Source organism: Liolophura sinensis, chromosome 11, assembly GCF_032854445.1.
Source record: "Liolophura sinensis isolate JHLJ2023 chromosome 11, CUHK_Ljap_v2, whole genome shotgun sequence".
Classification (NCBI taxonomy): domain Eukaryota; kingdom Metazoa; phylum Mollusca; class Polyplacophora; order Chitonida; family Chitonidae; genus Liolophura; species Liolophura sinensis.
The window spans coordinates 14,211,999-14,237,214 of record NC_088305.1 but is presented as its reverse complement, the minus strand read 5'-3'; the positions used below and the strand labels follow the sequence as shown (position 1 = coordinate 14,237,214).

Below are 25,216 nucleotides of genomic sequence, written 5' to 3'. Positions count from 1 at the left end.
TGCTAGCGCGCTAACCGACTGAGCCACGGAGGCCCCTAACTTCCCAGTTACAACACACGGCTTTATCAACAATATGCCGTTCTGTTCTATACGCCACTATGTTCCCTATGCTATGTGCCTTTATGTCATTGTTATTAAAGGAAAAGACCTCTAAAAATGGAAGTTTGCATCACTGAGTAGACCACTTAAAACTTTGCATAATTATACTTTCATTTATTTTTTTAGATTTTTGCGAAAAGAGTTAAAAGCGATCAAACATTTGACTTCTAAGGCGGGCTTTATGGGCCATACCATCAGAGGTTAGGAACTCTGACGCCACAGGAAGTTTACCTAATCACGACACTGGATGTTGCAATAACTCTTTTTACCCATGAGTGAAAGATTACTGAAATAATGTCCCTCAAAAATTCCTTCCTCCTCGTTAACACCTGGAAAAAGGTGATGTGACGTCAAAGTTCCTAGTTACCGTCAGAATGGCTCATATAGCCCATCATAGTTTTCAAATATTTGAATTCCTTTCAACACTCTCAAAAACATCTAAAAAAATAAATCAAAGTATTTTTACGCATTGTTTTCGGTTGTCTTTATGATCAACTTTACTTCATATTTTAACTTAAAGCTAAATATTTGCTAAGAAGTTCACTATTAGTGCTGATAAACCCATGGGCTAACACCACCCACTTAAGGTATGGTAATGCGTATAGAAATGGAATAGTTTTTGAATGGAACATGTTACCGTTATAATGTAATTGTACATGTACAATGCGGTATAATTTTGAATCCAAAGGCTAGACTACAGTTGTTTAAATTTTGTGGCACCTCCCAAATGATAATACAGTATTAAGAAGTACTGACGTTGAAAGACTTTATGTTTCCTGGGTATACTGCTGCAAGGCATCTGTTTTGTGGAATTATATGTTCCGGGCGATTTGAACTTATAGTAAGGTATCTAAAATCTTTTGTTCACTGGACAAAAAAATCCAAATGACGAGATAAAAAAGCCCGGCCGGAAGCATTTAAATTTTATGGTCAGCTATTATTTAAAGAGATGCAAAGTTTGCTATATTGTGTTATATAGTAAATGCAATACTTTTTTTTTTGCAGCTTCCAATCTCTGTTCCAACGGAAACACACGGAAAGTGTGTACAACAAACGTGTGCAAAGGCCTGTCTTGTTCATATGGCAGATACTGCGCGTAAGTTGATGACACTCACCTTGTCAACACCACTGACTGTCTTAGTGATATCAGAATGAACAACAACCGCCCTTAGCGTAATGTACAGTAGCGGTTTTTAAATGTTTCCAATAGACACGTTTTTATGGTTAGATTTGTATATTCACAGTCATACTTCAGCCCCAAGAGAAACCAAGTGGAAATTTTAAAATGATAAAAAAGAATATCCTATGTAACAGAGCCAATCCCACTATGCAGAAACATTGACGGTGAATATCAGTATTTAACACTCATGAGTGGAAAGTCATTAAAAACAAAATCTTCGGCAATTTCCTGTTGCGACGAGATAAAATCAGGCAGATATGAATTCGAATCATCCAGTTATGCAGAAAGGACGTCACGCACGTTTGAAAGTAGACTTCTGTGGCTATAAGTCAGTGATTGGTGACGCCAACTTTTCTTGCATGACGTCACAACGGGCAAAATGAAAATCGAAAGAAAACATTTGTTTGGGTATTATTCTCTGAAACTACCAATAGCGGTTTTCAGACGTTGCACTTTTTTAAAGATTTATTAAAACAATTCGATTCTTACCATTTGACTCGACTTTTAGCACGTACAGATCTTGACATTGAAATAGCTCTTTAAAGTAAACCCTACCCAACAGAACTCAGTATTTGGTTTATCATCTGTCCAAGCAAAATGTTCCTTTAAATACAGATGTCAGGAAGTTAGATGACCAAATTTAGAAACAGGCTCGACTCCCAATCAGGATTACTTGCGGAGTTTCGAGTTCGAACTCTTTTATCGAGGAAGATAGAAATAGTCCAACTGTAACATGTAACCTGTCGAAAATGTTAGGCAACCATTTTTTATCAAAATTACTTTAGAATGTGCACCTGAAACAAAGTTTTATGAAAAGTAATTTAGACTTGACAAATGATGGAGGAAAATGAGAAGCTGAACGTTTGTGAACTTGAAAAGTTCCTAAAGGAAAGAGGTGTCATTTGTGCATTACGAACAGGGTAAGACAGATGATAGGCAAATTGTCAACAAAGGCTGCCTTACATTTCTTACATGGTACAGGAGGGCTACATGGCACGGGACTCCTTTATTAGTTTCCTTACCATAAAACGTCCATGATTTGTTTTATGCACTGTGTTTTTATATCTCACTGCTCTAACTCCTGACACATTAAAAAAAAAAACGTGTGCCAGAGATCAGCAACCTGTCTTTGTGCAATGTTCCCGAGTAACTATACGTGTGTTTTGTTTGATTCTAGTGCGGACCCATGTCAGAACTGTAAACCTGTCTGCGCGAAGAAATGGTAGACTCGCCAACTGACGTCCAGATTTCTACTAACGCCCGGAGTTCTCATCGGACCCAACAGCACTGTGCGAAAGTTGTGCTCTTCTTTCGTTCATCTTTCGTAAGGCACCTCTTTCGAGTGTATAAATACTGTTCATGAATGTGAACGTCTCCAATTTTGACGACCGACATCCGGGGATCTTTAGACCAATTGTTATTTTTTTTTCTGTCATGTCCCAGTGAGGAGAGAAAAAGTCATCCAATCTTATAGTACAACATTAGTCTACTTAACCTCGGAGCCGGATATGCAAAGGCAATTTTATAATGTAGATAGTAAAAATATTGAGCCTTTTACTAAGTAATACTGTTACTGAACACCACCTAGTTTTGCATGCTTTCCCCTGACTGCACATGCGTGGATAGCATAGACATGTATCAGTACAGATGAAGACATATATGCGAACATAATCATTCATATGTTTTATTTCACAAAACTTATCTGTCATAACATAACTGGGTGAACAATTTCATATTCATAATCTGTGTTCTCGCTAATTTAGACTATGTCTGAGAGAGAGAAAGAAAATATGGCCATAGACAAAACAAAACAAAACAAAGTTTTTGCTTGATATTGTCAAGTTTTACATCCTTTCTGTGATTTAAGTCAGGAAAAATGTATATAATGTTCTGAAATAAAAAAAAGTGGATTTATTAGCTAATTTCCATTTTGGCACCCTGTAAGACATTGCTTAGAACCGTTCATTGCTATTCCCTTCACGAGCAAATAGTAGCTTTCCTTTTGTAGTTTTGAAAGAAAAATACTGCTTTGTATTTATGTCAAATTTCTATTTTTTGAGATGCACCTCTCGTGTATAAATATTTGTTTTTTTTAATGGAATAAAACAGCATACGGACATTATTTGTCATTTTAATGAGGTTTGTTGTTAACAGACTTTTTTTAATACTTCTTAAAATTATGAAAAACTATGTTAAAGCTGTCATCTTTGCGTTGTCTTGTTTACGGGTGGGGCTTTTTCTATAGCAGAGTTTTGGGTATGATATCCTTTAAAGACATGGGATGGCAACGATTTATTTATTTGGAGTTTTACGCCGTACTCAAAAATTTTTCACTTACACAACGGTGGCCAGCATTATAGTGAAAAACTGACAGAGATTGGAAGAAACCCAGAGCACTGCTTGGGTTGCTTTAATCCCACGCAGGAAAGAACAGCAAGCCAGCATGAGCAGGATTTGAACTCACAGGTTGACGAACTGCGGTAGCACGCTAACTACCAGAAAAGGCAACGACATTTGATGCATAGGCTCATATGGCCTGGCGGAAATTCAGAAGATTCCTTGCTGACCTGGTCGTACTTGTATACAGTTCGACTTTATAACGTTTTATAACGACAAGACTTTGAATCAGGAGCTATAAATCCGGGCGTAAATGGGCTTGGGGTCCTAATCACTAGGTTAACTAGACAGCCTCCACCTAAGCTTATGAACAATATGTCAACATGAACTTTTCATATTTTTTTCACAATTCTGTGTACTGGAAAGGAATAACGCATTTATTGATATATTTTCGATATATTCACACACGTACAAGTTGAGTGTATATCTCGTTAAGATAGATGACACATGCACTTTGGAGAGTGGTCGCATCTGGTGCCTTCTACATATATCATTAGACGCCATGTAGCCTGTGGCAAAACGTAACGTGTAACATTGACACGGTGACATTAAATTTCACTGCCCAAGGACAAAGAGAATGATCTTCGATCAAGACTGAACACAAAGGATTCAAACCCCAGTAGTCGACGCGCGGGAACTCATGCCTACCAAAACCAACGGTGCGTAAAACCGAACCATAACTGTTTTTTAAGCTTCCTGGTCACAAACCAGCGATAGAGAATGATTCCATAACCTGGCTAATATAGCCTGTAATTGACATTTTCCTTTCCGAACCTTATTACAAGTCAGATGAAATTGATAGTCTTGATGTTCTCACAAAGAACTAGCCATGGGTGAAATTTCAATATCCCTTCTCTCTAAGCTGATCACAACGTTACCATTAATATCTTGGTCAAGAGTGAGTCTTACGCTCGTCAAAAATCCCTTTACTGGGTTCATATACGTTGTTTTACTTGACCACAACGAGAAAAAATATTCTGGTTAATGGTGAACAGTGTGACACAAATCTAAATCCAATTATGTAAAAAATACAGACAAATATTTCTCAATGGAAAGGATCAGTAGAAATCATGCCTTCTATGTCTAGCATCTTTATAGTTATTAACATGGAAATATGTAGCTCGATTCCAACTGAAGTTGAAGACAGCCATCTCTCTAAGATGAGTTCGATAAACATTTTTATCTATGATAGCACTATGGTGATTGTTCACCTCGTATAAGAGCTTTAGTAACAGCTAGACGTGACACAAACGTGACACAAACTATCGAATGTTACACATCGCACTTGATTGTTTTTTTTTTTTTTTTTGTTTTTTTTTTTTCGGAAATCTTCACTGGATCGATGTGCATGGACGTGTACACTTTGGATCACAAGATGTCAATCACTCGGTTTGCAGCAAAGTGATCACGAGCATTTGAAACCACCGTATCATTCTACCATGCCACGTATAGTAGTCTGAGTAATAATATCATGATAGAACACAGGGTGATTTCTGTACATAAATTCAACCATAACAAACAGAGGACTGATAACATGCACAGTGTAAGAGGGCCTATTCAAACAATAAAAATATTTTTAGAAGTATTACAGTTGAACAAGGTTTTCATCTTCTGATAAACAACAGAGCAAACATGGGAAACTTTAAAACCTTGTAACCACTGGAATAATACGCACGAGTTTCAATCCGCTGTCGTCTTTTCGTAAAATCATCTCCTCTGTTTTGCTTAACGGATGTGCCTGTTTTTATATGTCGACAAATAAATCTTTGCAAAGTGAATAGCGACTTGGCAATCCGCTTCGTTCCACACTCGAAACCAGCTTCACTGTAATTTTCAGATACACCTGTGGATAATAGTTCTGGTATGCAAGAATGTATCTGAATGCTTTCGTATCATCTTAAACTACCAAAGTCCCTGTATCAAAGCATCTTTTGGGAAATTTCGTAAAAAGAAAATAATCACTGGTTCCTATTTAAACCCACAGTCAACACATCTGAACAAAAGGTGATTTCTTCTGGGTGGAAAAATCTCTACAACGAACAGTTCACCGTTTGTCGGCGAGGGATTGTGCAAGGTTCGTGTTGGTTTGCCGGCATACCGCTGTATTTATTTCCGTAAACCTGTACCTTCTTGAGGGACAAATGCATCTTGTTTAATGATAAGGGAGAACTGTTTGTTGTTGGGAGATCCAGCTCTTCTTGCTCCACAGAGACCCTAGCGTCTGTCCAGTGAAAGTATGATGTCATATATCAGAAACGGTTATGTAACAAATTATACCACAGGGCTCAGTGCCCCAGGCTTAGCGACCTGACTCAAGCGCAGGTCGATGTCATAAGGCTTGCTCGGAATCGTCCACTGTATCAGAACTGTCTTTAGTCCCGTTGAAACCGTTGGAGTTGTTGTCGATTCTCCCGTTCACCAGTGGAATCTGGACGCTGACTTCGTTCTTCGTGGTGTCCACGCAGGAGGCGGCTCCCTGCGTTGCCATAAAAGATGCGCGGGTGTAGCGGGTCGTGATACTTCGATTGTCCTGCCAAAACCGAAATCGCTTGCGGATGACGGATCGCACCTTTAAAAAAAACCCGAAAATTAGAATTTAAGTTAGGATTGTTTTGATCATAAAAGAATTCTTTTTTTAAATTATTGTAGACGTTTAAAAACACTTAAGTTTCCATTTTAAGCACAATTCTGGATGATGCCTTTTGTAGCCCAAAATATTGACCAAATAGTAATATGTGTACATAATATTCGTAAAGCTAAAGGGCTGTTGATCTGAATAATACTTTCAAAAAATTATCTAACTTTCGTACTGGATAAAATAGACAGTGCATTTAAAAACAAATCCGAGATGTTTTGCAAAACGATGGGGATTTTTTGCTAATTTCGTATGCAAATTAACTTTAACAAGGTAAATGTTCCGCCTCCTGTCATAATGCCAAGAGATCAATCTGACTTGGGGTTTAACGTCGTACTTCACAATTTTTCGGTCATATGACGACGAGGAGTCTTTAGAGTGCATGTAATGTGCCTCCTTGGTGCAGGACGGATTTCCACCGCCCTTTTATCCCCCCCCCCTCGCCACCCCAACCCCCCAGGGGGATTAATATAGCAAAGGACTTACAGGCTTTAACAGGTATATAAGGCCGACACTGCCTTCATGAACAGAGGATTGCACAAGCAGTAGTGCACATCGTATAGACAAATAGTACAGGAAGCAAAAACATTTAGCAGAGACCTATCTATTGACAGCAGGTAATGCCACCCAGTATGTTAATCCCCTTTAAAGGGGCAACTAAGAAAACACGATTGCCGTAATTCACAGTAAGTTACAACGTGTAATTCACACTATTTATAATGGGAATTTGTCCATATTTAAGTGAGAGGAAAGATAAGGAAAGGTAAAGCCAAAATGTGAAATAAATAATGATTGAATCTTATTATGAGGTGTTCTGACGACCGAATTATTCCCTTGGCATTATTGTTAATGTGTATGACATCAGCTTTTCAAATACGTACCTCTCCATTTAGAAAACAGTAAAACACCGCAACAAAGAAACCCTGAAAGTGGAAAAGGAAACGCTTTATTTCACCAGTATAGGCTCAGTTGAAGCTAAGCAATTAGTAGACGACTCTATCGGTGAAATCTGTGGGTAACTGGTATCTGAAGAACTTCTGTTGCAAAATCGAGTGAGGTGATAAACGTACATGTACCTTTCCCTTGACAAGAGCAATCTCTGTGCAAAAGTAGCTGTGGCAGTGGAGTAGTGTCGAGGTCGTGGCGTATATGTCATTCTTAATGACGATATCTGCTCCTTATCGATTACAATTTCACAATGTTGGCTGATCACTTATGCATCTGGCATGCAGATAATTAAAGACGTAGTTCTTACGACTGGCAACAAACAGTTCACGAGAAAGCCTCAGCTTACTAACCATTTAGCTTACACTCTGCACCGGTCGTGGAATGTTTAACTTGGGAATAAGGGCTTGTGAAGTAACACTTATTCATTCGTATCAGTCGTATCAACGAGACAGTACTAATGCGCAGGTCTGAGTAGTCTATCAGCAAAGCAGTGCAAACGATCAGGTATCAGTGGTATCAACGAGACAGTACTAATGCGCAGGTCTGAGTAGTCTATCAGCAAAACAGTACAAATATTCAGGTATCAGTCGTATCAGCAAGACAGTGCTAATGCGCAGGAGTGAGTAGTGTATCAGCAAAAGAGTACCAGTGTTTAGATATGGGTGATCTTAAACAAGACATTATCACTTTTCAACCTGCCCCGCGCATCTAAAGACATCTAAATCGTTGTCGTAGTGTCTTATTAATAATACACTATAATAAGTTACACAGACGTACCTGGAAGGATTGTAGAAAAGCATTGAAGTAGCCAAAAACAGCGTGTGACACTTTATCGTTACCCAGAGGGGTGATGAAGATGACGTATGTGAGACCCAGTAAGGGAAGCAGTATGACTGTTGCTCGGACAACTTTCCTGGTGAGAACAGACAAGAATGGTAAATCTTATACAGTCAACAAATACGTACCAAATTTCCTCCACACCTGCCTTAAATACCACGCTGTAAACTTAAAAGGATGTTTCCTTTTGCCTATAACTAACAGTGGAGGTTTATTTATTTATTTGATTGGTGTTTTGCGCCGTACTCAAGAATATTTCACTTATACGACGACGGCCAGCATTATGGTGGGTGGAAACCGGGAGGGGCGGGGGGGGGGGGGGGGGTTAACCCACGATCATCTGCAGGCTGCTAACAGTGGAGATGCCTACCAACATAAAGACATCCGACAACTTCACATGCCGCAACAAATGGGAAATGGGATTTAAAATCTTGGAAATCTTGTGAAACATTTATTGATAACAGAACAGATGGACAGTATCGAAGCTCAGAGTGTACATACGTACTGCTTTACTGACCGCAATGCATACGTCCACATTAGTGACAAAAAGCTGAAGATCTATTACACACTTTTGTATGGCTGCAGACGTGTACGTTAATTACTTTATATGAACAGCGGAAGGTCGTGGGTCTCCACCGAGACCGTCACGGTTTACTCCCACTTTAACGCTGGCCGCCGTCGTATAAGTGAAATAATCTTGAGTACGGCGTAAAACACCAATCAAATTTATTTGATTGGTGTTTTACGCCGTACTCAAGAAAATTTCACTTATACTACAGCGAACAACATTTTGGAGGCAGGAAACCTGGCAGAGCCCGGGGGAAACCCACGGGCATCCGCTGGTTGCTGGCAGACCTTCCCACTTACGGCCAGAGAGGAAGCCAGCATGAGCTCGACTTGAACTCACAATGACCGATACAATTTATATGAGCTTGGCGTAATGCAGTCCCCATGAATTCTTCACCTATGCGATGGTGGTTACGATTATGATTTGAGGAACCCAAGGTACGCTACCGCCCTTTGCCAAGTAACTCAGTGATCTGAGACTGAATCCACTCAGTCTGAGTGGATTCCAAGACTTGGGTAATGGTCAACCAACCTAATGTCCTTGAGCCAGTAATGTATCTCGGTATGCCTTTAACGTAAGAGATTTGCTGGGACCTTAAACTGGACCCTTTATTGTTTAGGAGAATGAATGAGATGAAAGCAGAGGGCATTCGTGGTCTAGTGGTTAGCGTGCTGGTGCAGCCCAATGACCTAGGTACCTCTCACCTCATGGGAAGTTCGTCTAAGGCAAAAACGTGGGAAGTTTTGTCAGTAACGTGCGAATGATAGTGCGTTTCCACCCGGTTTCGTCCAAGCATAATACTGGTCGCTGTCGTATAAGTGAAATACAAGTGTAAAGCGTAACCCACCAATCAAATAATCCTTTTATTAATAATTGACCTCAAACACCCATTGTGGTTGACAACTGGTATACGAATGTCTGTTATTATCTGTTAGACACTTACTTATACTGCATAGCCTCTAATGACTGGGAGGCCCTCAACTTGGTGACTAATACCCAGATAATGCTGGCCAAGAAGATGATGTTTATCTGGAAATGGATGGATATACGTGTACTTTAATGACAACAAAGCCGATTTTTTTTTAGTCAACTAAACCACAGTTAAAATAGATTTATTCCGTTAATAACACGTGAAGAACAAGAAATTAATCACGTGTTACAATGAAGTCTGTTGAAAAGTCACTTGCACAGAGTGATCATCACGTTACCCTCATGGGACAGCGTTAATGAGTCATAGGAACAGTTGGCACGAAGCTCTGAACAAAGTAAACTGTCAGATCGTCATGACTAACTGGTTACAATAATATTACACAATATAGTTAAAGACGTTGATACCATTCTTCAGTTCGACTCATTTGTTGTTTTCTGCATCAACTAGGGAACATTATACTTCTTAAAATTACACAAAAGAGTCTGACATCGAGAGTATAACGCGCATTTATCCCTCCTCTAGTTGAATTTATGTCTGAAGCTAGTAAGTTCAAAACTTAAACAAGTAATCGTGGAAATCTTGTCCACAAATGCAGTGAATCATAGGCTCTTAGTAATATCCTTTATCGGTGTTTTATGATGCAATTAAAACTATTTTCCGAATACGAAGGCGGTCCAGTTTCTTGGTGGAGGAAATCACGACTGCAACGCTTAGACGAAACTGATTAATGGCTACAGGGCTTAAGAAAGCTGCCGTTAGGTTATTTAAAAGGCAAAAAGGCAAAGAAAGCACTAAAACGAAGGATGTGTCAGATAATAGACCATTAAAACCTGTACAAGAAATTAGTTCGATTTATTTTTTGGAATTTTTTGAACCTAACAAAATGGTTTTAAAACATCATATTCTAAATTGGCCTATAGTGAACCAGAGGGTATCAATCTTGTCACATCCATGCGTTTTGCTTGAAATATCTCGTTCCAAGGTTCATTCGATGAATGCTAACACAAATCTATATGTATATACATTTTTAATGAAGAAATATAGCAGGCCGTGTACTAAGTGGCAAAATCCTTTTGTAGCTTCACTGGTCCCAATTTTGTCAGAAAATGCCACCTCTCCTCAAAACGCCCACTCTCCAATGAAATTATTACGTTGAGAAATTTTTAAAAAATCGAACTATTAAATGGTCTTTCATCTGAAATATACTTCGCGTTAGTGTTTCCTTTGCCTGGAAAGCGAGGAAGGCAATGACCATTCAGATAAAACTTACAACAGTTTGAGTTACAGTCATACAGCTACCGAGGCCTGTTCACACATAAAAAAACAGCACATCACCATGAACGAGAATTACCTCAAGTCCTGCGTTAAATAGAACTGCTGTTATACTTACAAATAGCACCAGGAGAATCGGAGTGATGTGAACAAAATCATAAACTGATGTGCCCGCATTTAACCAGCATCTGTAAAATAACAGTGCAGGAAGGTTAACGGAAATGACCTGCGTTTGACCTTTCACAACAGAGGAGCTAAGTTCCATTTCAATCGCTAAACTCAGCAGTCACGATCTGCCAAACATATCTTATTGATAGACAAACATATGTAATTAACAGTTCTCAAAATTCTTATGTAATTCAGAATTACGTTGAGAGGAATGTACATTAGCATCAGTATAATCTCTTCCATCTCACACTTGTCTTTAGCAGCTCCTCGCGACGATATGGCTGAAATATTGCCGATGTGGCGGATCCTTCAGCAGCTGCCAGATGCAGCCCGACATGGTTTTGAGCAAACGATTTAATTGGCCAATAATCTGTCGTCAGCAGCGATATGGGCGCCTTGGATCACAGAGGGAGTTTAGTTTCTAATCTTGTCCAAATGTGGACAGGAAGGAAGAAGCGGATACTGAAACAACAGTATCGAACACATGTCATCAACTGACGAGGGCTCTATTTATTCGGTTTCCTGTACCATTACTGGTGACACGTCATATGCCATGAAAAAATCGTGACATCGACTGGGTCATCCGGCCTTGTCGTTAACTGTCTTGAGTAATTTGGAACATGCAGTAGGACCAATAGCAATCTCGCAGTGAACATGGGAGGTGATGCACCCCGGGTTCTTAATAAATGTTTAAAACCGTGCGTGCGTCTCAACAGCAGCTGTATGAATAAATGGAGTCAAACATTTTTAGGCAAAGCAGTTCGGGCGTCTGCCATCGCAACAGCACAGGGAATATTTGCCTAAGACGACCTCAAAATGAAAACCCACCTACTGAGGTCTACGCAAACCACACCACGTCACCGAGTTTGTTAAAATTTTTCTTTGACCATTTTCAGTACCTATTTCCTATCAAACTCCTTTTCCGTCAGTGTCACTATGATGTAAATATGCAAGAAATGTAAACGATAACAAATATTAGCTGTGTCGGTTTTGGTATGCTGTGACTTTATTTACGTGTCATGTTGTAAGTTTATAGGTAGCACTACCTGTAATATGTTAAATGTAGCCTTTCGACCAGTCTCTTACTAGACGGCACCGTTATGATATGACAAAAAATGTCGAGTGGACCCAAGTAAACTACGGGTAAAATTTGAAATTCTTGACAGACTTGTCATCATTGAGCCGCAGTGAGGTTTTCGCCTATATCCGGAAACATTTTCCACAAGTACTGTGGACGCAGTGCTGATAAGTGTCGTTTTATTCGCCTATTCATCTAGAGTATACATTGCAGCATTCCATCATTATTGACATCATGGTTGGTTTTGGAAAATGGTTTTGCGAGTAATGACTCGTAAGGCCTATTATGGTTGACGGAGGGTATACGAATGTGTACATGGCTGTATGTATGTGCCTCGGCTTTCTCAGTCATATGACGACGAGTCATTAAGTGTGTGTACATACACCCTGCTTTTCATTGTGACAGGGCGAGTCCATGCCCGCCAAAGCGCAGCCAACGCTGACGTATCATGTCGAAGACACCACACATACCAACCCACCCAGTCAAATTCCACTGACACTGGGCCAACCAGTCATGTATCCTTGCTCTAACCTCACAACGGAGCGCCAAGCGAGAGAGCAACAAGTGTCATTGTTACAGATGGGTTTGACCCTAAGTCTCCAGACTTCGAGGTTGGTATATGAATGTCAATGCAATACAACTCACGTGTTATTCTCCAGTTTTGCTTTGACAACACACCAGGCCACAACAAACACGACTGGCAAACCTGGAACACATCAGTGCATGCTTTAAACATCAGTAACAAGTGTTACCACCAAGGAAACGTTTAATCGTCTATCGATGTCATTTGAGGTATAAATAAACAGCCACGCCCACACAAATATACAATCGGGACGTTCTGGATCTGATATGCGCCGGGCAATTTTCGCAATGAGGTCTGTCAACAGGTTTCCTCAGTGGTTAAAGTCTGAAATCTGGTGAGCATCGTTAAACAGCTATATATTTATTTATTTGATTGGTGCTTTACGTCGTACTCAAGAATATTTCACTTATACGACGGTGACGAGCATTATGGTGGGACGAAAGCGGGCAGCCCGGGGGGAAACCCACGACCATCCGCATGTTGCTGGGAGACCTTCCCACTTACAGCCGGAGTGGAAACCATATGGAGCTGGACTTGAACTCTCAGCAACCGCATTGGTGAGAGGAACCCGTTGTGTATGTCACCACCGTACACTCTATAACTGTTCATGAATGTAAGTGTTTTCTTCAGTGCAACGTAAATGCATTTTCTCAAGAAGGTCAGGGCACAGATTCCTTAACTTTAGTTAATAGGAAATCTGGACGTTAATCTATGGGCATCGCTATACCTCTATACATGTCATAACTGTACACTTTATAACTATATGAACGTCAGTACATTCTACAATACAACGTTTAATATGAATCAAATGAAATAATATAGGTATGATGACGAAACCTGACTCGGTTCTTTAAGAAGGGCCCCAGTGGAGATATTCTACTATCTGAAATAGTTGGGAAATGCTTCAAGCTCAAATCTACCTGGCGTTTGTATAGAACTTAAACATAACTTATCAAATATGGATGACAAATTGTTGGTGGGGGAAGAAGTGGGACTGAATTGAGTTGACTGGTTTGTAACCGCCCTATTTTCAAATAAATGAGCATAAAATATCTCCATAGAAGCTAAAGCACTAAATCAGATTCATTCCCTAGCAAGAAATTCACTGGTTTTAACACCATTTTTATTTCTTTCTTGCACGGTATTGGCGTAAAGTAATTTGCAAAATCCGTATTGGTCTTCGAGGCAGCTCATGTATTTCGGGTTATTCTCATTCTACCAGTGCTTGTACACTAGCAAAAAATTTTATTGATAAAATTTTTAACGTCTGATTAAGTATATCGGATTAACGGCAGGGTGAAAGTTTTACATTACCGAAGAAGTTCGAAGTTGACTGACGGGACAGATATTCGCGGGATAATATGCATGGATTGCGCGATGAAGCCCACAGAGAAATGATGCAAAGGGATTCTGCAGGAATGTTTTATTAATGAAGTAACATGTATATGTAGTATAGATGTAGTATCAAAGATATGGAGGAAAATTAGCAGTATGATTTTCCGAAGCGCAACTGTGTTTTGAGTATATTTGTGCGTGTAAGCAACAGCCGTAAATGACACAAGCAGAGAGAAAAGATAACTGGCGTACGTCTATATTTTCCCCTAATGGTCACGATTTATGTTATCATAGCCCACAGAGAAATGATGCAAAAAGATTCTGCATGAATGTTTTATTAATGAAATATCCATTACATGGATAAGGGCGATTTAGTATCAAAGATATGGAGGAAAATTAACAGTATGATTTTCCGAAGCGCAACTGTGTTTTGAGTTTATTTGTGCGTGTAAGCAACAGCCGTAAATGACACAAGCAGAGAGAAAAGATACCTGGCGTACGTCTATATTTTTCCCTCATGGTCACGATTTATGTTATCATAGCACTTCGATATCATATTATGCACATGCAATTCCGGGGGCTTAATAGACATAAGGAGTTAAAACAAGCGCAACCCCTAGCGTTCAAACAGTGGTTGAAACGTAGCCTTAGTTCTCCAAATATTATGACACGTGTACTAGGTGAATATGATCGTCACTCACTATACAGTAGTACAGGATAAACACTGGTTCGATTCTTTTCTATAGCGAATACTGGGCTACCGAAAAAAGGTCTGACTGGTACTTGTCCATCTTGTCTATGGGTGAAGGTAAACATTGACGTGTTGTGATCGACAAGTCGTAAAATGTCTTGGTCTTGGGTATACTTCGGTAGACCAGTTTTCGGCAATGTAAATTATCTGTAGTAAAATAAAGGCTCGTGGACATTTGTAAACAAAATTTATCGCAACACCTATACAGTAGTACTACATACGGACCATATCGGCAATACGTCTATGGAATGTGCTCTTCATATACCACATACAATCTTTCGAAACCGATCAGTGTGCAGGTTTCAGCTCTAAAGTACAATATACACCACAGGCCATCAATCTCTGTACATGTATACATGTACATGTAGAGGAGTGTGTGGCCGAGTTGTTTAGCGTGCTAGCGCGACACAAAGACGCTAGAAGCGTCTCGCCATTGCGGTCGCTGTGAATTCAAGACCACCTCATGCTAGCTTCTTTTCCTGTCGTACGTGGTAAGGTATATTAGCAACCTGCGGATGATTGTGCCCCCCCCCCCGCCCCCCGCACCACCCCAAGGCTCTGCAATGGTTCCCTTCGACCATGATGCTAACCGCCATCGCACAAGTGCGATATTCTTCAGTACGGCGTAAAACACCAAGCAAAGAAATACACAAATGTACTGGGACTTATGTCCTCTAATATTGATCAAAAACAAACCTTAAGCTGTAAATACATCCACGATTTTAACCCTCTGACTTATTCGGCTTACCCCATCCTATGACGATGTAGAACCATAGGCGTATTTTCTCTGCGCTGTACGTCCATACTATGATTGTGTGAAGGTACAGGCCTTCCACAAACATCCAGAAGAAGTTGGTCTCTTGTAGGTAGTTGTAGATGGCAACAATTAACTTACATAGCCACTGAAACAACAGAAGTTAGTCTCTTGTAGGCAGTCGTACACGGCAACAATTAACGTACATATCCACTGGAACAACAGGTGAAATTCATGTTTGTTTACATTACTGATGACTTAAATAGAAAGAATTAAACGTGCTGTTTCATTCATTTCCGAACGGTACACACACATATATATATATATATATATATATATATATATATATATATATATATATATATATTTCTTTTGTAGGCTCCATGAAGAAGTTTAATTAAAATTTGTAATTTCAGATGGCTTTCGCTGTGATTTACAAATACGGGACATATTGTTACGTATGTGTATTTGTGTATGCTCTTGCTAGTTGTGATAGTCCCAACAGAGCACATGAGTTTCAGATGTCGTGGTCGATTAGTTGGCTTGAGAAACCTCATTGTTGTGAAACAACCCAATGCCAGCGAATCAACCGGATTAAACACTGTATTTTTATCACATTGCAAGTGAGATATTATTGCTTTCCAGATGAGAATACAGTACAGTAACCTAATCTTACCACGTGAAAAGCATGTCCTGCTGAAGCAGTTTCATGTTGTCAACGAGATTAATGGCTGTGTTTTAACCCCTTAACCAGATGAAGGTTCCACAATGTCTATATGGTACGGAATCAAGCAGATTAAAGGTTGTTTTGTTTATCATTTAACCACATAATAGCGCCATTGTTTCCGTATCTTACAGTGTCAACCAGGTTAACTGTTCTGGGTGTGTGTGTTCAAACTGTTTTAAGACTTAATACCGGATTTAACTTCAAGCGGTGTCTTCTTTTTTGTACTTGTCCATAAATAATTGCCTAACAGTATATTAAATGTGAACTAAATCTACTTCTGTTATATTATGACATTAGACAACTGCTTGGCTGAAATCTAAAATATGACTTAAAACCAGTATTAGCTAGTACACTTTCGAACAACTGGGCCCTGGTCACAACCTCGCTGCTGGCATACCTTCAGACGGCCTCTGCTCATAATTTTCTCTAACTGTCTACTGGCAGCCCAATACCGTTCCGTATAGACTGACCGCGGTGAAACCAGACTGTTCGCGTGTTATTGTGACGCGTTACATGAATTATTGATAGTACTTACCGCCAGATGTTCCACTTGGTACATATGAAGCATAGCCTTATCCATTATGATCCAGCAGAGATTCCGCAATATGAAGGAGACGATCAAATGACTGTGTATGACGTTTCGCAAGCAACGCAAACTCCTTCAAACAGATATAAAATGATGAGAAAAAAATTAGTCCACGTTCACAAGGGCATTTATTAAAGCTTTACCCGAAATATCATTTTATTTATTTATTTATTTGATCGGTGTTTTACGCCGTACTCAAGAATATTTCACTTATACGACGGCGGGCAGCATTATGGTGGATAGAAACCGGGCAGAGCCCGGGGGAAAATATCATTTTTAGCACACTTTCTCCGTCATGTATCACATGCATCACGTGAACTCTGTCAAATAGGTTGTTAAATTTCCTCTTTTGCAAAAGAAAAACAACAAACAAACAACAACATTAACCCGCAAATTTAGACTTTTAACTGTGAATGGAAAAACGAAATGGGAAATAACAACTTTAATCAATGTTTACGGATTTTTTTTTTTTTTCGGTGTTCTTGAAATGTGACTGCTGTCGGGTACAGTTCTATAAGCAGTAAGATCATGTTTCTGACATTATTACATGCAATAAAACATACAAGACCATCAGCCTGGGACAAGTTATATAAACAGCACACCTTTAAGCTTCGTTTAAATACAAAATGCCTACTACGGAGATCTATACTGGGCTCTGTATTATGACTGGTATAGACGATACAGTTATTTTCAAACAGAGAATGTACGTGTTCTCTGACTGAGGACAATGTAATGTCAACCATTTCTGGCAGCAATGTCGCTATAGCTCGAAGGTATACTGATATTCATCGGAATATTATTTTACAACCCTACTGAGATTATGAACTACAATACCTGTGAGAAGCACACTAGGAAATTTTAGCGTCATTAGAATATAAGTATTACTGCGGGCTGCTAAAGTTTAGCTTTGGTTAGCGATTGTCTTCGCATGTAAAACATAAACTTTATAATATGATCAGTTTTGTCATATTTTGGCAAATTTAAAATCCTTTGTTTGTAAGGCATCCTTCACAAAATCACGCTCCTGTGGTATCCTACTGTATGCCTTTCCACTTTTTTCTCCTTTGTCATATCTATAACCATGGTTATAGTCCCGATACTGTTTTGTGTGAGTGAAGATATAGGCCATCTTATATCAAATGGGTCTTATCATGGATTAGAATCGATAACAGTTAAGGTACGGTATACTCTACGTATTGCAACTATACCGAAATCCTGAGTAAAGCCTAGCTGCTTCAGAGCACATGTGGTCGTTATTATTAACTTGCCATGATATGTGTAATAAATGTGTAATAAGGCCTAAAATGGCATTTATCACATATTATTTATTTTAATAAGTTGCATACTTGTCATATAATAGGAGAAAAGAAATGGAACAGAACTGAAAAAGTAAGTGGCTTTAAGAGCGTCAGTAGCTGTTACTCACAGCTGTAGCCAGATTCGACTCTTAAGGTGACCAAGAATCGAAATTCCCTGCGCTCGCATACCAGGTCCTTTAAGCTGATTTTGAAATTTATTTCCTGGAGCATACGTCTTACTTTATCTTCAGAAAAAATAATAAACCTGAAAGTTAAAATGATCTCCAAAACGGGGAGAAATGTGAGAATTACACGTTGTGTAACTGGACTGAAATGCGCCTTACGGGAATCTTACTTTCTTTAGTGCTCTTCCCACATAAAAAAAAACATTTGTGTTATAAAGGGTTCACATGAAGCAATGTTTAGCCACTGACATGTGACAACGAGATTAATGTGGAAATCGCCAATAATAGCCCGGAGACACTTTAAAAGTCTTAACAGATGATTGGTTCGAGGCAGCTCTCTCTTTTTTTATTTACAATAAAATAAACATTCCACTGAAATAATGGAGGCATTTATTTCTGATCGGGCATCCATACAAAATCTGAGCTGTTTAATTTTTAAAAGGAAATCTAAATAAAAAGACTATTACAAGAAATAAACTCCTTCCAGGACATGTTAATCTATTTCTGTTAGAAATCAACTGAGAGAGAATAATTTATTTCCTCAAACTATCTCTTGGCATAGTCTTTTTATTTGTATTGCACATAACTCAACGTGGTTCATGATTGATGGACACGTTATTGATGTGCAGAGCGGTTACAAACTATTAATCATTATTAGACCTATATACATGTATCAACTAGAATTAAACTGAAGTCAATATACGCCCGAACAATTATATTCCTATTTTTTATAGGAGCACTGAAATTGGCAATCTGATTACCATGGCAATTCGCAAAAAGAATAAATGCGACATGAATTTCAAGATCAGACACAAAACCCATGCTTATTTACAAAGTGGGCCTAGGGAAATTGACATTCTGGTTACCATGAAGCCTGCACAAATGGACAAATGCGCGGCGCGACATATCGTTAAATCTGCAGCCATATGTAAAAAAAATAATCAAAATCAAAACTGCCCCTTATGGCCCACTGTAACAACTAAAGCTTAAAAAATTAAAACTGCACATAAAGAACAGCTGGAAGAAAGACAGAATATCAGGCGGATAGCCGGGAATAGAAGGACGGACGAAAAAACTGCCGGACAGGCAGACAGGCGGGCAGACGGGCGGAAAAGCTGGCGGATAGACTGGCTGACAAACTAGGGGACCGAGAGACAGGGGACAGGCGGGCGGAAAAACTGGGGGATAGACGGAGAAAGACAGAAAAAACTGAAACATTCGATTTTCTAAAAGAGTGCGATTTTGCTTACTTCGAGCTGCGATATCTAGGTTGTGAAACATCACGCACAAAAGGTTATTCTTTTTAAACTTCGTATGGGATGCCTTATGGATGCATCTGTACATTTAGTCTGGTGATGTGTTTTCTTTTAAGAAATGTTGACGCTCCTTTAAAAATGATGTCTGGAACAGTACCTTTCATGCCATAAACTTAACAAATACTATGTGTTTCGGCATGGGTATAGTTCTAAGTTCGCTCTGTAATCATTTTTGTCAGGCTGAGCCTGTTTTTCTAAGCATTTGTGAAGCCATCGAAGGTAATAACGAGTTTTGGACGCTTATTCCCACAATATATTCTGGTGTAAGTATTTGTTAATTGATTTATTTCTTTATTTGATTCATGTTTACCGCTGTAATTCCATTAAAAGTTAGTCAATGCATTACTATATAGCCGTTAGAAGAACAAAACGCCATAATTAGACACGTTGTGTGAGGTACATTCTTTTGTATAATAACTTAATTCTTCCGAATTTACGCTTGTAAGGCGCAGTCTGATTGGTCAAATGCTTGCGTTTATACCATAATAAACCGAAAAAATAACTACTTTTTTTCTAAGAAGAGAACTGGAAGGAACTGGATGTGAAATGACAAACAGAACACTATAAATATATCTGGGGTTTTTTCTGTATTATATTCACATTCATAAAGAGGAGCATCAGTGCAAATTCTGTGGACAGTCTGGGATGAAGTCAGACTGTTTAAACAGTAGTGCCTACCTTAGTAAATGATTTTTATCACAAACATACACAGACGTGCTGGGTGAGCGAGCCCAGTGCGAGTGCTCGCCAAAAACAAGAGAGTTTGATCAAAATCACTTTACAAGTCATGTTTAAAATGCACACTGTTGTTCTTGGATAACCAGTATGTTTGGAATACTGAGATATCATCTATATATTACAACTACACGTGTTTTGCAACCAGCATGACGAAGTTACCGCCTCCATATCCTTAGAATGCAACCACAACAACAGCAGTAGTTTATTATGAACAGGGCAAACGCCCTGTCGCAGGGGATATACATCTCGTGAAACGAATTCAGTTCCTTCTGCATCTTCTGCGCTCAAAGTTCTCTTGCTCGGAAATCACCTTCTATATGTTTTCAGAAAAAAACATTTTGAAACGAACCGCAGATGTAAACTTTGCCTCGTCATTTGCCTTAATGTGCACGAGACGTTGTTTGAAAATGGTAGAACTTTGGTCACCAATTTCATAGGCTCAAAAAATCGCATTCATAAAATCTGTAATCTGGAGCCTGCGGCGTTACCTTCTTCAAAACAATCGACTAATATTTCCCACAGTTTGGAATGAAAGTCAAACATTAGATAACATCCCTTTATTCTGTAAATTAAATTATTAAGATTGACAGTAATATGTTTAGGTTTATTGGGGAATGAGCGAAAAAATGCTTTTGTAAGCGCTATGAAATATGTACAGTCAATCCTTAATTAGATACTATCTGGTTTACATTTAGCTCCCGGTGTTACATTAGCCTAGACATCACCAGGTACGATGAAAATCTCTCCAAACCTGCTTTGAGAGTGAAACTGTTGACAGCGGAAAAGAAATCAGGTTGTGTAATTTGTCCATTGTTTGATCAATTTACATGCTACATAAATATGCTAAGGATAGAATAAATGTGTTTAAGCTTCCAATCTGATTTTTTTTCCTTTATAAAAAGGAAAATCAAAGACTCTATATAAAAACATATCGGATTACATGTATAAGGTCTTTACGTAAAAATAACTAACAGAAAAAAAGAAGTATATTTTTGCAAGGAAAAGGTATCTTTTTTTCCTTTATGTTGCTACTTTCTGTGTGGAAGATTTAGAAAGATGACATTGATGTAATGAAATATGAGAATGAATAGAGGTGTATACTTTCTGTTCTTTACGGTTTGTGTGAAATTTTTCTAATATTAGATTTTTTCTAAAATAAGACAGACAGGGTCTTGTCTTAAGAAAGAATCCTAACATGGAGGTTTTTGTCAAAAGTAAAAGTACAAGAGAAGCAGGTTCAATACCGGCCATCGTCAAAAAATTTGTTGATTCACCCGCACTCATTACTAATGTGGCCTGGGTCACAATAAACGTACACCAGCGCCGATACTCAGCTGATACTCTTTAAAAGTGGAAGTTACGCTTGGCGTTCAGCATTAAGGTGATAGTGCAATGACTGGTTGACCTGTATCAGTATGATTACTCGCGTGGGGCAGCTTACTTGCATTCGGTAAGTCGTCTCAGGGAATCAGCACAAGGTAAAAGAGCGGTGGAAAACTGTCCTGCCACAAGGAGGCACGTTACATGCACTCTAAGGACTCCTTCCTCGTCATATGGCTGAAAAATTGTTAACCCTAAGCGCTCACTCCACCAATCAATCATAATAAACGGTCATCACAGTTCAAGGAGCCGCCGTTGAATCCTAACATTTTTGACAACTTGCCTTCCACAGAATCAAATATACAGCTTGTGTTATAAAATAGAGCCGTAACCCTGGAGTAGTAAGAAATGAGAACTCCATCCAATCATCCAGGGAAGTCAATCCATCTGCATCTTTTAAGAATTGTTTTCCTGGAAAGAGAAGGCAGTGCTGTGGGAGAGTGGGGCATCTGTCAATGCATTTACTCATAACCCGAAGATGGGCAAAGCCCCACTGGGAAATGTTGTACAGTGTTCATTTGTTATTTTCATGTATTTCAATGCAAATTGTAGTTTTCGGGACCAACATTAGAGCCGGTGCATGGAAAACATACTGGCTAATTTTAACTTGTGAGGCATTCCATTTTTGGCCAGTTTCAATGCTTTTTAAAACTCGATAAATAAATTAACGACGATTAAGGTAGTGTCTTTTGGGAGTACAAATAAGTGAGAATGCTAGGGGTTGTTTGCCTTAAGTACTAGCAAGAGTGTGCAAAGAATTGTCATTCCCCCGTGGCTACTCATTTCGTCTAATAAAGAGGGATAGGTGATATAAAGGCTTTACATGGAGGGTTCTATGTCCTTTCGCAGAATGACTGTTATTTACACTGCTTAAGCACCGGATGCACCATTTTGTGCAGTCCTCAGCTCACACGTCAGAGTAAATCACCGTGGAGACAGGAGAACACTTCCCAAGGCTATTACAATGGCGCGAGTACAGCCGTTCTAACCGCACTAATCTTTTGCCTTCAGTAGAAGCGATAAATTTCGAAGAACAAAAACACAGTAACATTGCCTTTTCAATGTCTTTGGATGCATTAACCTCTGGGGTGGCCGTCAGAATAAAAACTGTAAACACTTAATCACCAGGCCTTGTTTGTCAAGTAAAATTGATCTGAAAAGAGGCGACATAGCGCTTAGTAGCTCCCTTGATACATCCACTATTCCACATAAGATCTGGTTTTCGCTTGCCGTAGGAAAAGCTAGTTAAGGCAGGCGTCAATCTTAGTTTAACGCAGCTCTCTCGTCAATACCTATCGAGTCACGTTACACATTCGGGTTTTGAAGACGGTAGTAAAAAGTACATAAACGAAGGTAATCAATGGTTGAGTTATATGAATTACAAGGATTATACATATAGTTGTATGAATGAGCTATCGTTAGATAACAATCAATCCCTAGGACACTCGATGTGTGGATTCGAACCTGGCCCTGGACAAGGAATCTGCAGATTCCCCGGCTCGGACTGCTTGTTCTGGTCTTTGTAATGAGCAACCAACGACACTTGTATGGACGTTTAAGCATCTAGACATCGTTAAACTCTACTTGTCTTCCTCCAATATCGGGTGCATTTCCTTTCTATATCACATGTAGGAAATCATAGCAGTAGCTTGCCAATGGTTGGTGGTTTACTCCACACATAAAAATTATCCGCATCGTAAGTGAAATATTCTTGCATAAACAAGAGAACATTGTTAAGCAACAATTATATAAATTAATAAATTCAGATAACAATTTCAAAAGATTTATGGTTGGGTGATGTGTTTACGATTGCATTCAAACATGGTGGAAAATCACTCCGGCATGGTTTCCTGTCAGCGCTACCTTACTAGAGCAGATGACAGCAACGTGGGTTTCCCCCGGGCTCTGCCCGGTTTCCACCTACCACAATGCTGGCCGCCGTCGTATAAGTGAAATATTCTTGAGTACGGCGTAAAACACCAATCAAATAAATAAATACTAGAGCAGTAACTGAAACCACAAGCAATCACAACATGCTGACACTGGGACGACCAGTACCCACATGTTCAACTGGAAGACAAGGGATTGTTGGCCTTTGGTCCTGTTTCTTCCACTACAACTTGCCGCTGTCGCATAGCCTAAGTTAAATATTCTTGAGCAAGGCGTAAAACAGCAATCAAAACAAACATAATTTTTAGAAATGACCCGTAATATTATTCTCGAGTAATGAAAAAGTAATTGTAGTACTAGACACGACCCACGTCATACAGGTAGCTCTTCGGCAGACGACAGTGTACAATCAGGACAGAGATTTCAGGCGTACAGCAAGGAGGGAGAAAAAACAAAGCAGAGACGATAGTGTGATAGCTAGCAAATGTTCCCACGTAACCCGTGAAATACGGCCTCTTGTCAATTTGCCACAACCATGGTTTTAATTTAACTGTTCATGGGAATGCCTAAACATCTCCAAAGACCAAGCTTGCCTAATGCTGACAGCGATGTAAAGCGAAAGGGTAGAGAGCGACGCATGCGATGTGAGGAGTACGCGTACGTACATGTACATATGAGCGACATTATACAACACAGTTGGTTCAATAGCTTAATATGTGGAGATACGACAGGCTGTGATTTTCAGGCACCAAGTTACGGCAACGGATAACTGGTAGAAACTGAGAAGAAGATAGACTCGGGTGTCTGGGAGTCTTTATAGATCTGAAATTTTAAAGGCCCTGTCTGGAAGCCACAATGGAATCCTAGTCCGTCTTTGTGAGTCTTTGTTCAGTCATCTTGACGTGACAGACCTGGTAGATAAACCAATGTTGCATTTCGACGTTTCCATTGTATTCGTTTACTCGTCTTTACAGGAAGTTCTGTGTATAACGTATATGATTTGAGCCATGTCATGTAACTGTCTTCAAGCTATAGTACACAGAACATTTATCACGGCCACGCGCTTCGCGAGATTTATACAGCCCTGTAAGATCGGCGACGCTTGAGACGAAGTTGGATACGAAATCGATACTGATTAAAAAATTAAGTCTACAATACTCGTAAATGCCAGAACCCCTGACCGATTGTGGTGAATTCGTCCTTGAGAGGAATTCATAAAAAAATTTTCTTATTTCGAATATAACAAGTAATGCAGGAATAGATGAAATACCTGTAAATTCTAAATTAAAGACGTACGGCACTGAGAGCAAAACCACAGCAGCGACGGCAGTGTGATAGCTGGCAAATGGTCACACGTAACCAGTGAATACAGCCTCTTGCCAATTTTCTTCAGTTAGGGTTTTATTCTGACTATTGGTGTTAATGCTTATATACATAGTCGTATATTACACGTCCACTAGCAACACGGTAAACTGAAACAGGCAATAAAATATTGCGGTGATATAAACTGCACTCTATCCGACGTCACTGGTCTGGAATCACTTAAAATCATGTGCTGTC

At 39.3% G+C, this 25,216-nt stretch overlaps 1 protein-coding gene across 1 annotated transcript in view; it reads right to left on the bottom strand.

Annotated features, from left to right (window-relative positions):
- Positions 1-6,005: 6,005 nt before the first annotated feature.
- The window catches only part of LOC135478103 (corticotropin-releasing factor receptor 1-like), a 106,640-nt gene continuing 87,429 nt past the window's right edge, over positions 6,006-25,216 (bottom strand). The window contains exons 7-14 of the mRNA XM_064758374.1: positions 16,799-16,922; positions 15,531-15,684; positions 12,759-12,819; positions 10,986-11,055; positions 9,608-9,693; positions 8,037-8,172; positions 7,193-7,234; positions 6,006-6,245 (exon numbers count right to left, since the gene is read on the bottom strand). Of these exons, the coding sequence (XP_064614444.1) occupies positions 6,006-6,245; positions 7,193-7,234; positions 8,037-8,172; positions 9,608-9,693; positions 10,986-11,055; positions 12,759-12,819; positions 15,531-15,684; positions 16,799-16,922 (913 nt within the window). The remainder of the gene's footprint in view (positions 6,246-7,192; positions 7,235-8,036; positions 8,173-9,607; positions 9,694-10,985; positions 11,056-12,758; positions 12,820-15,530; positions 15,685-16,798; positions 16,923-25,216) is intronic.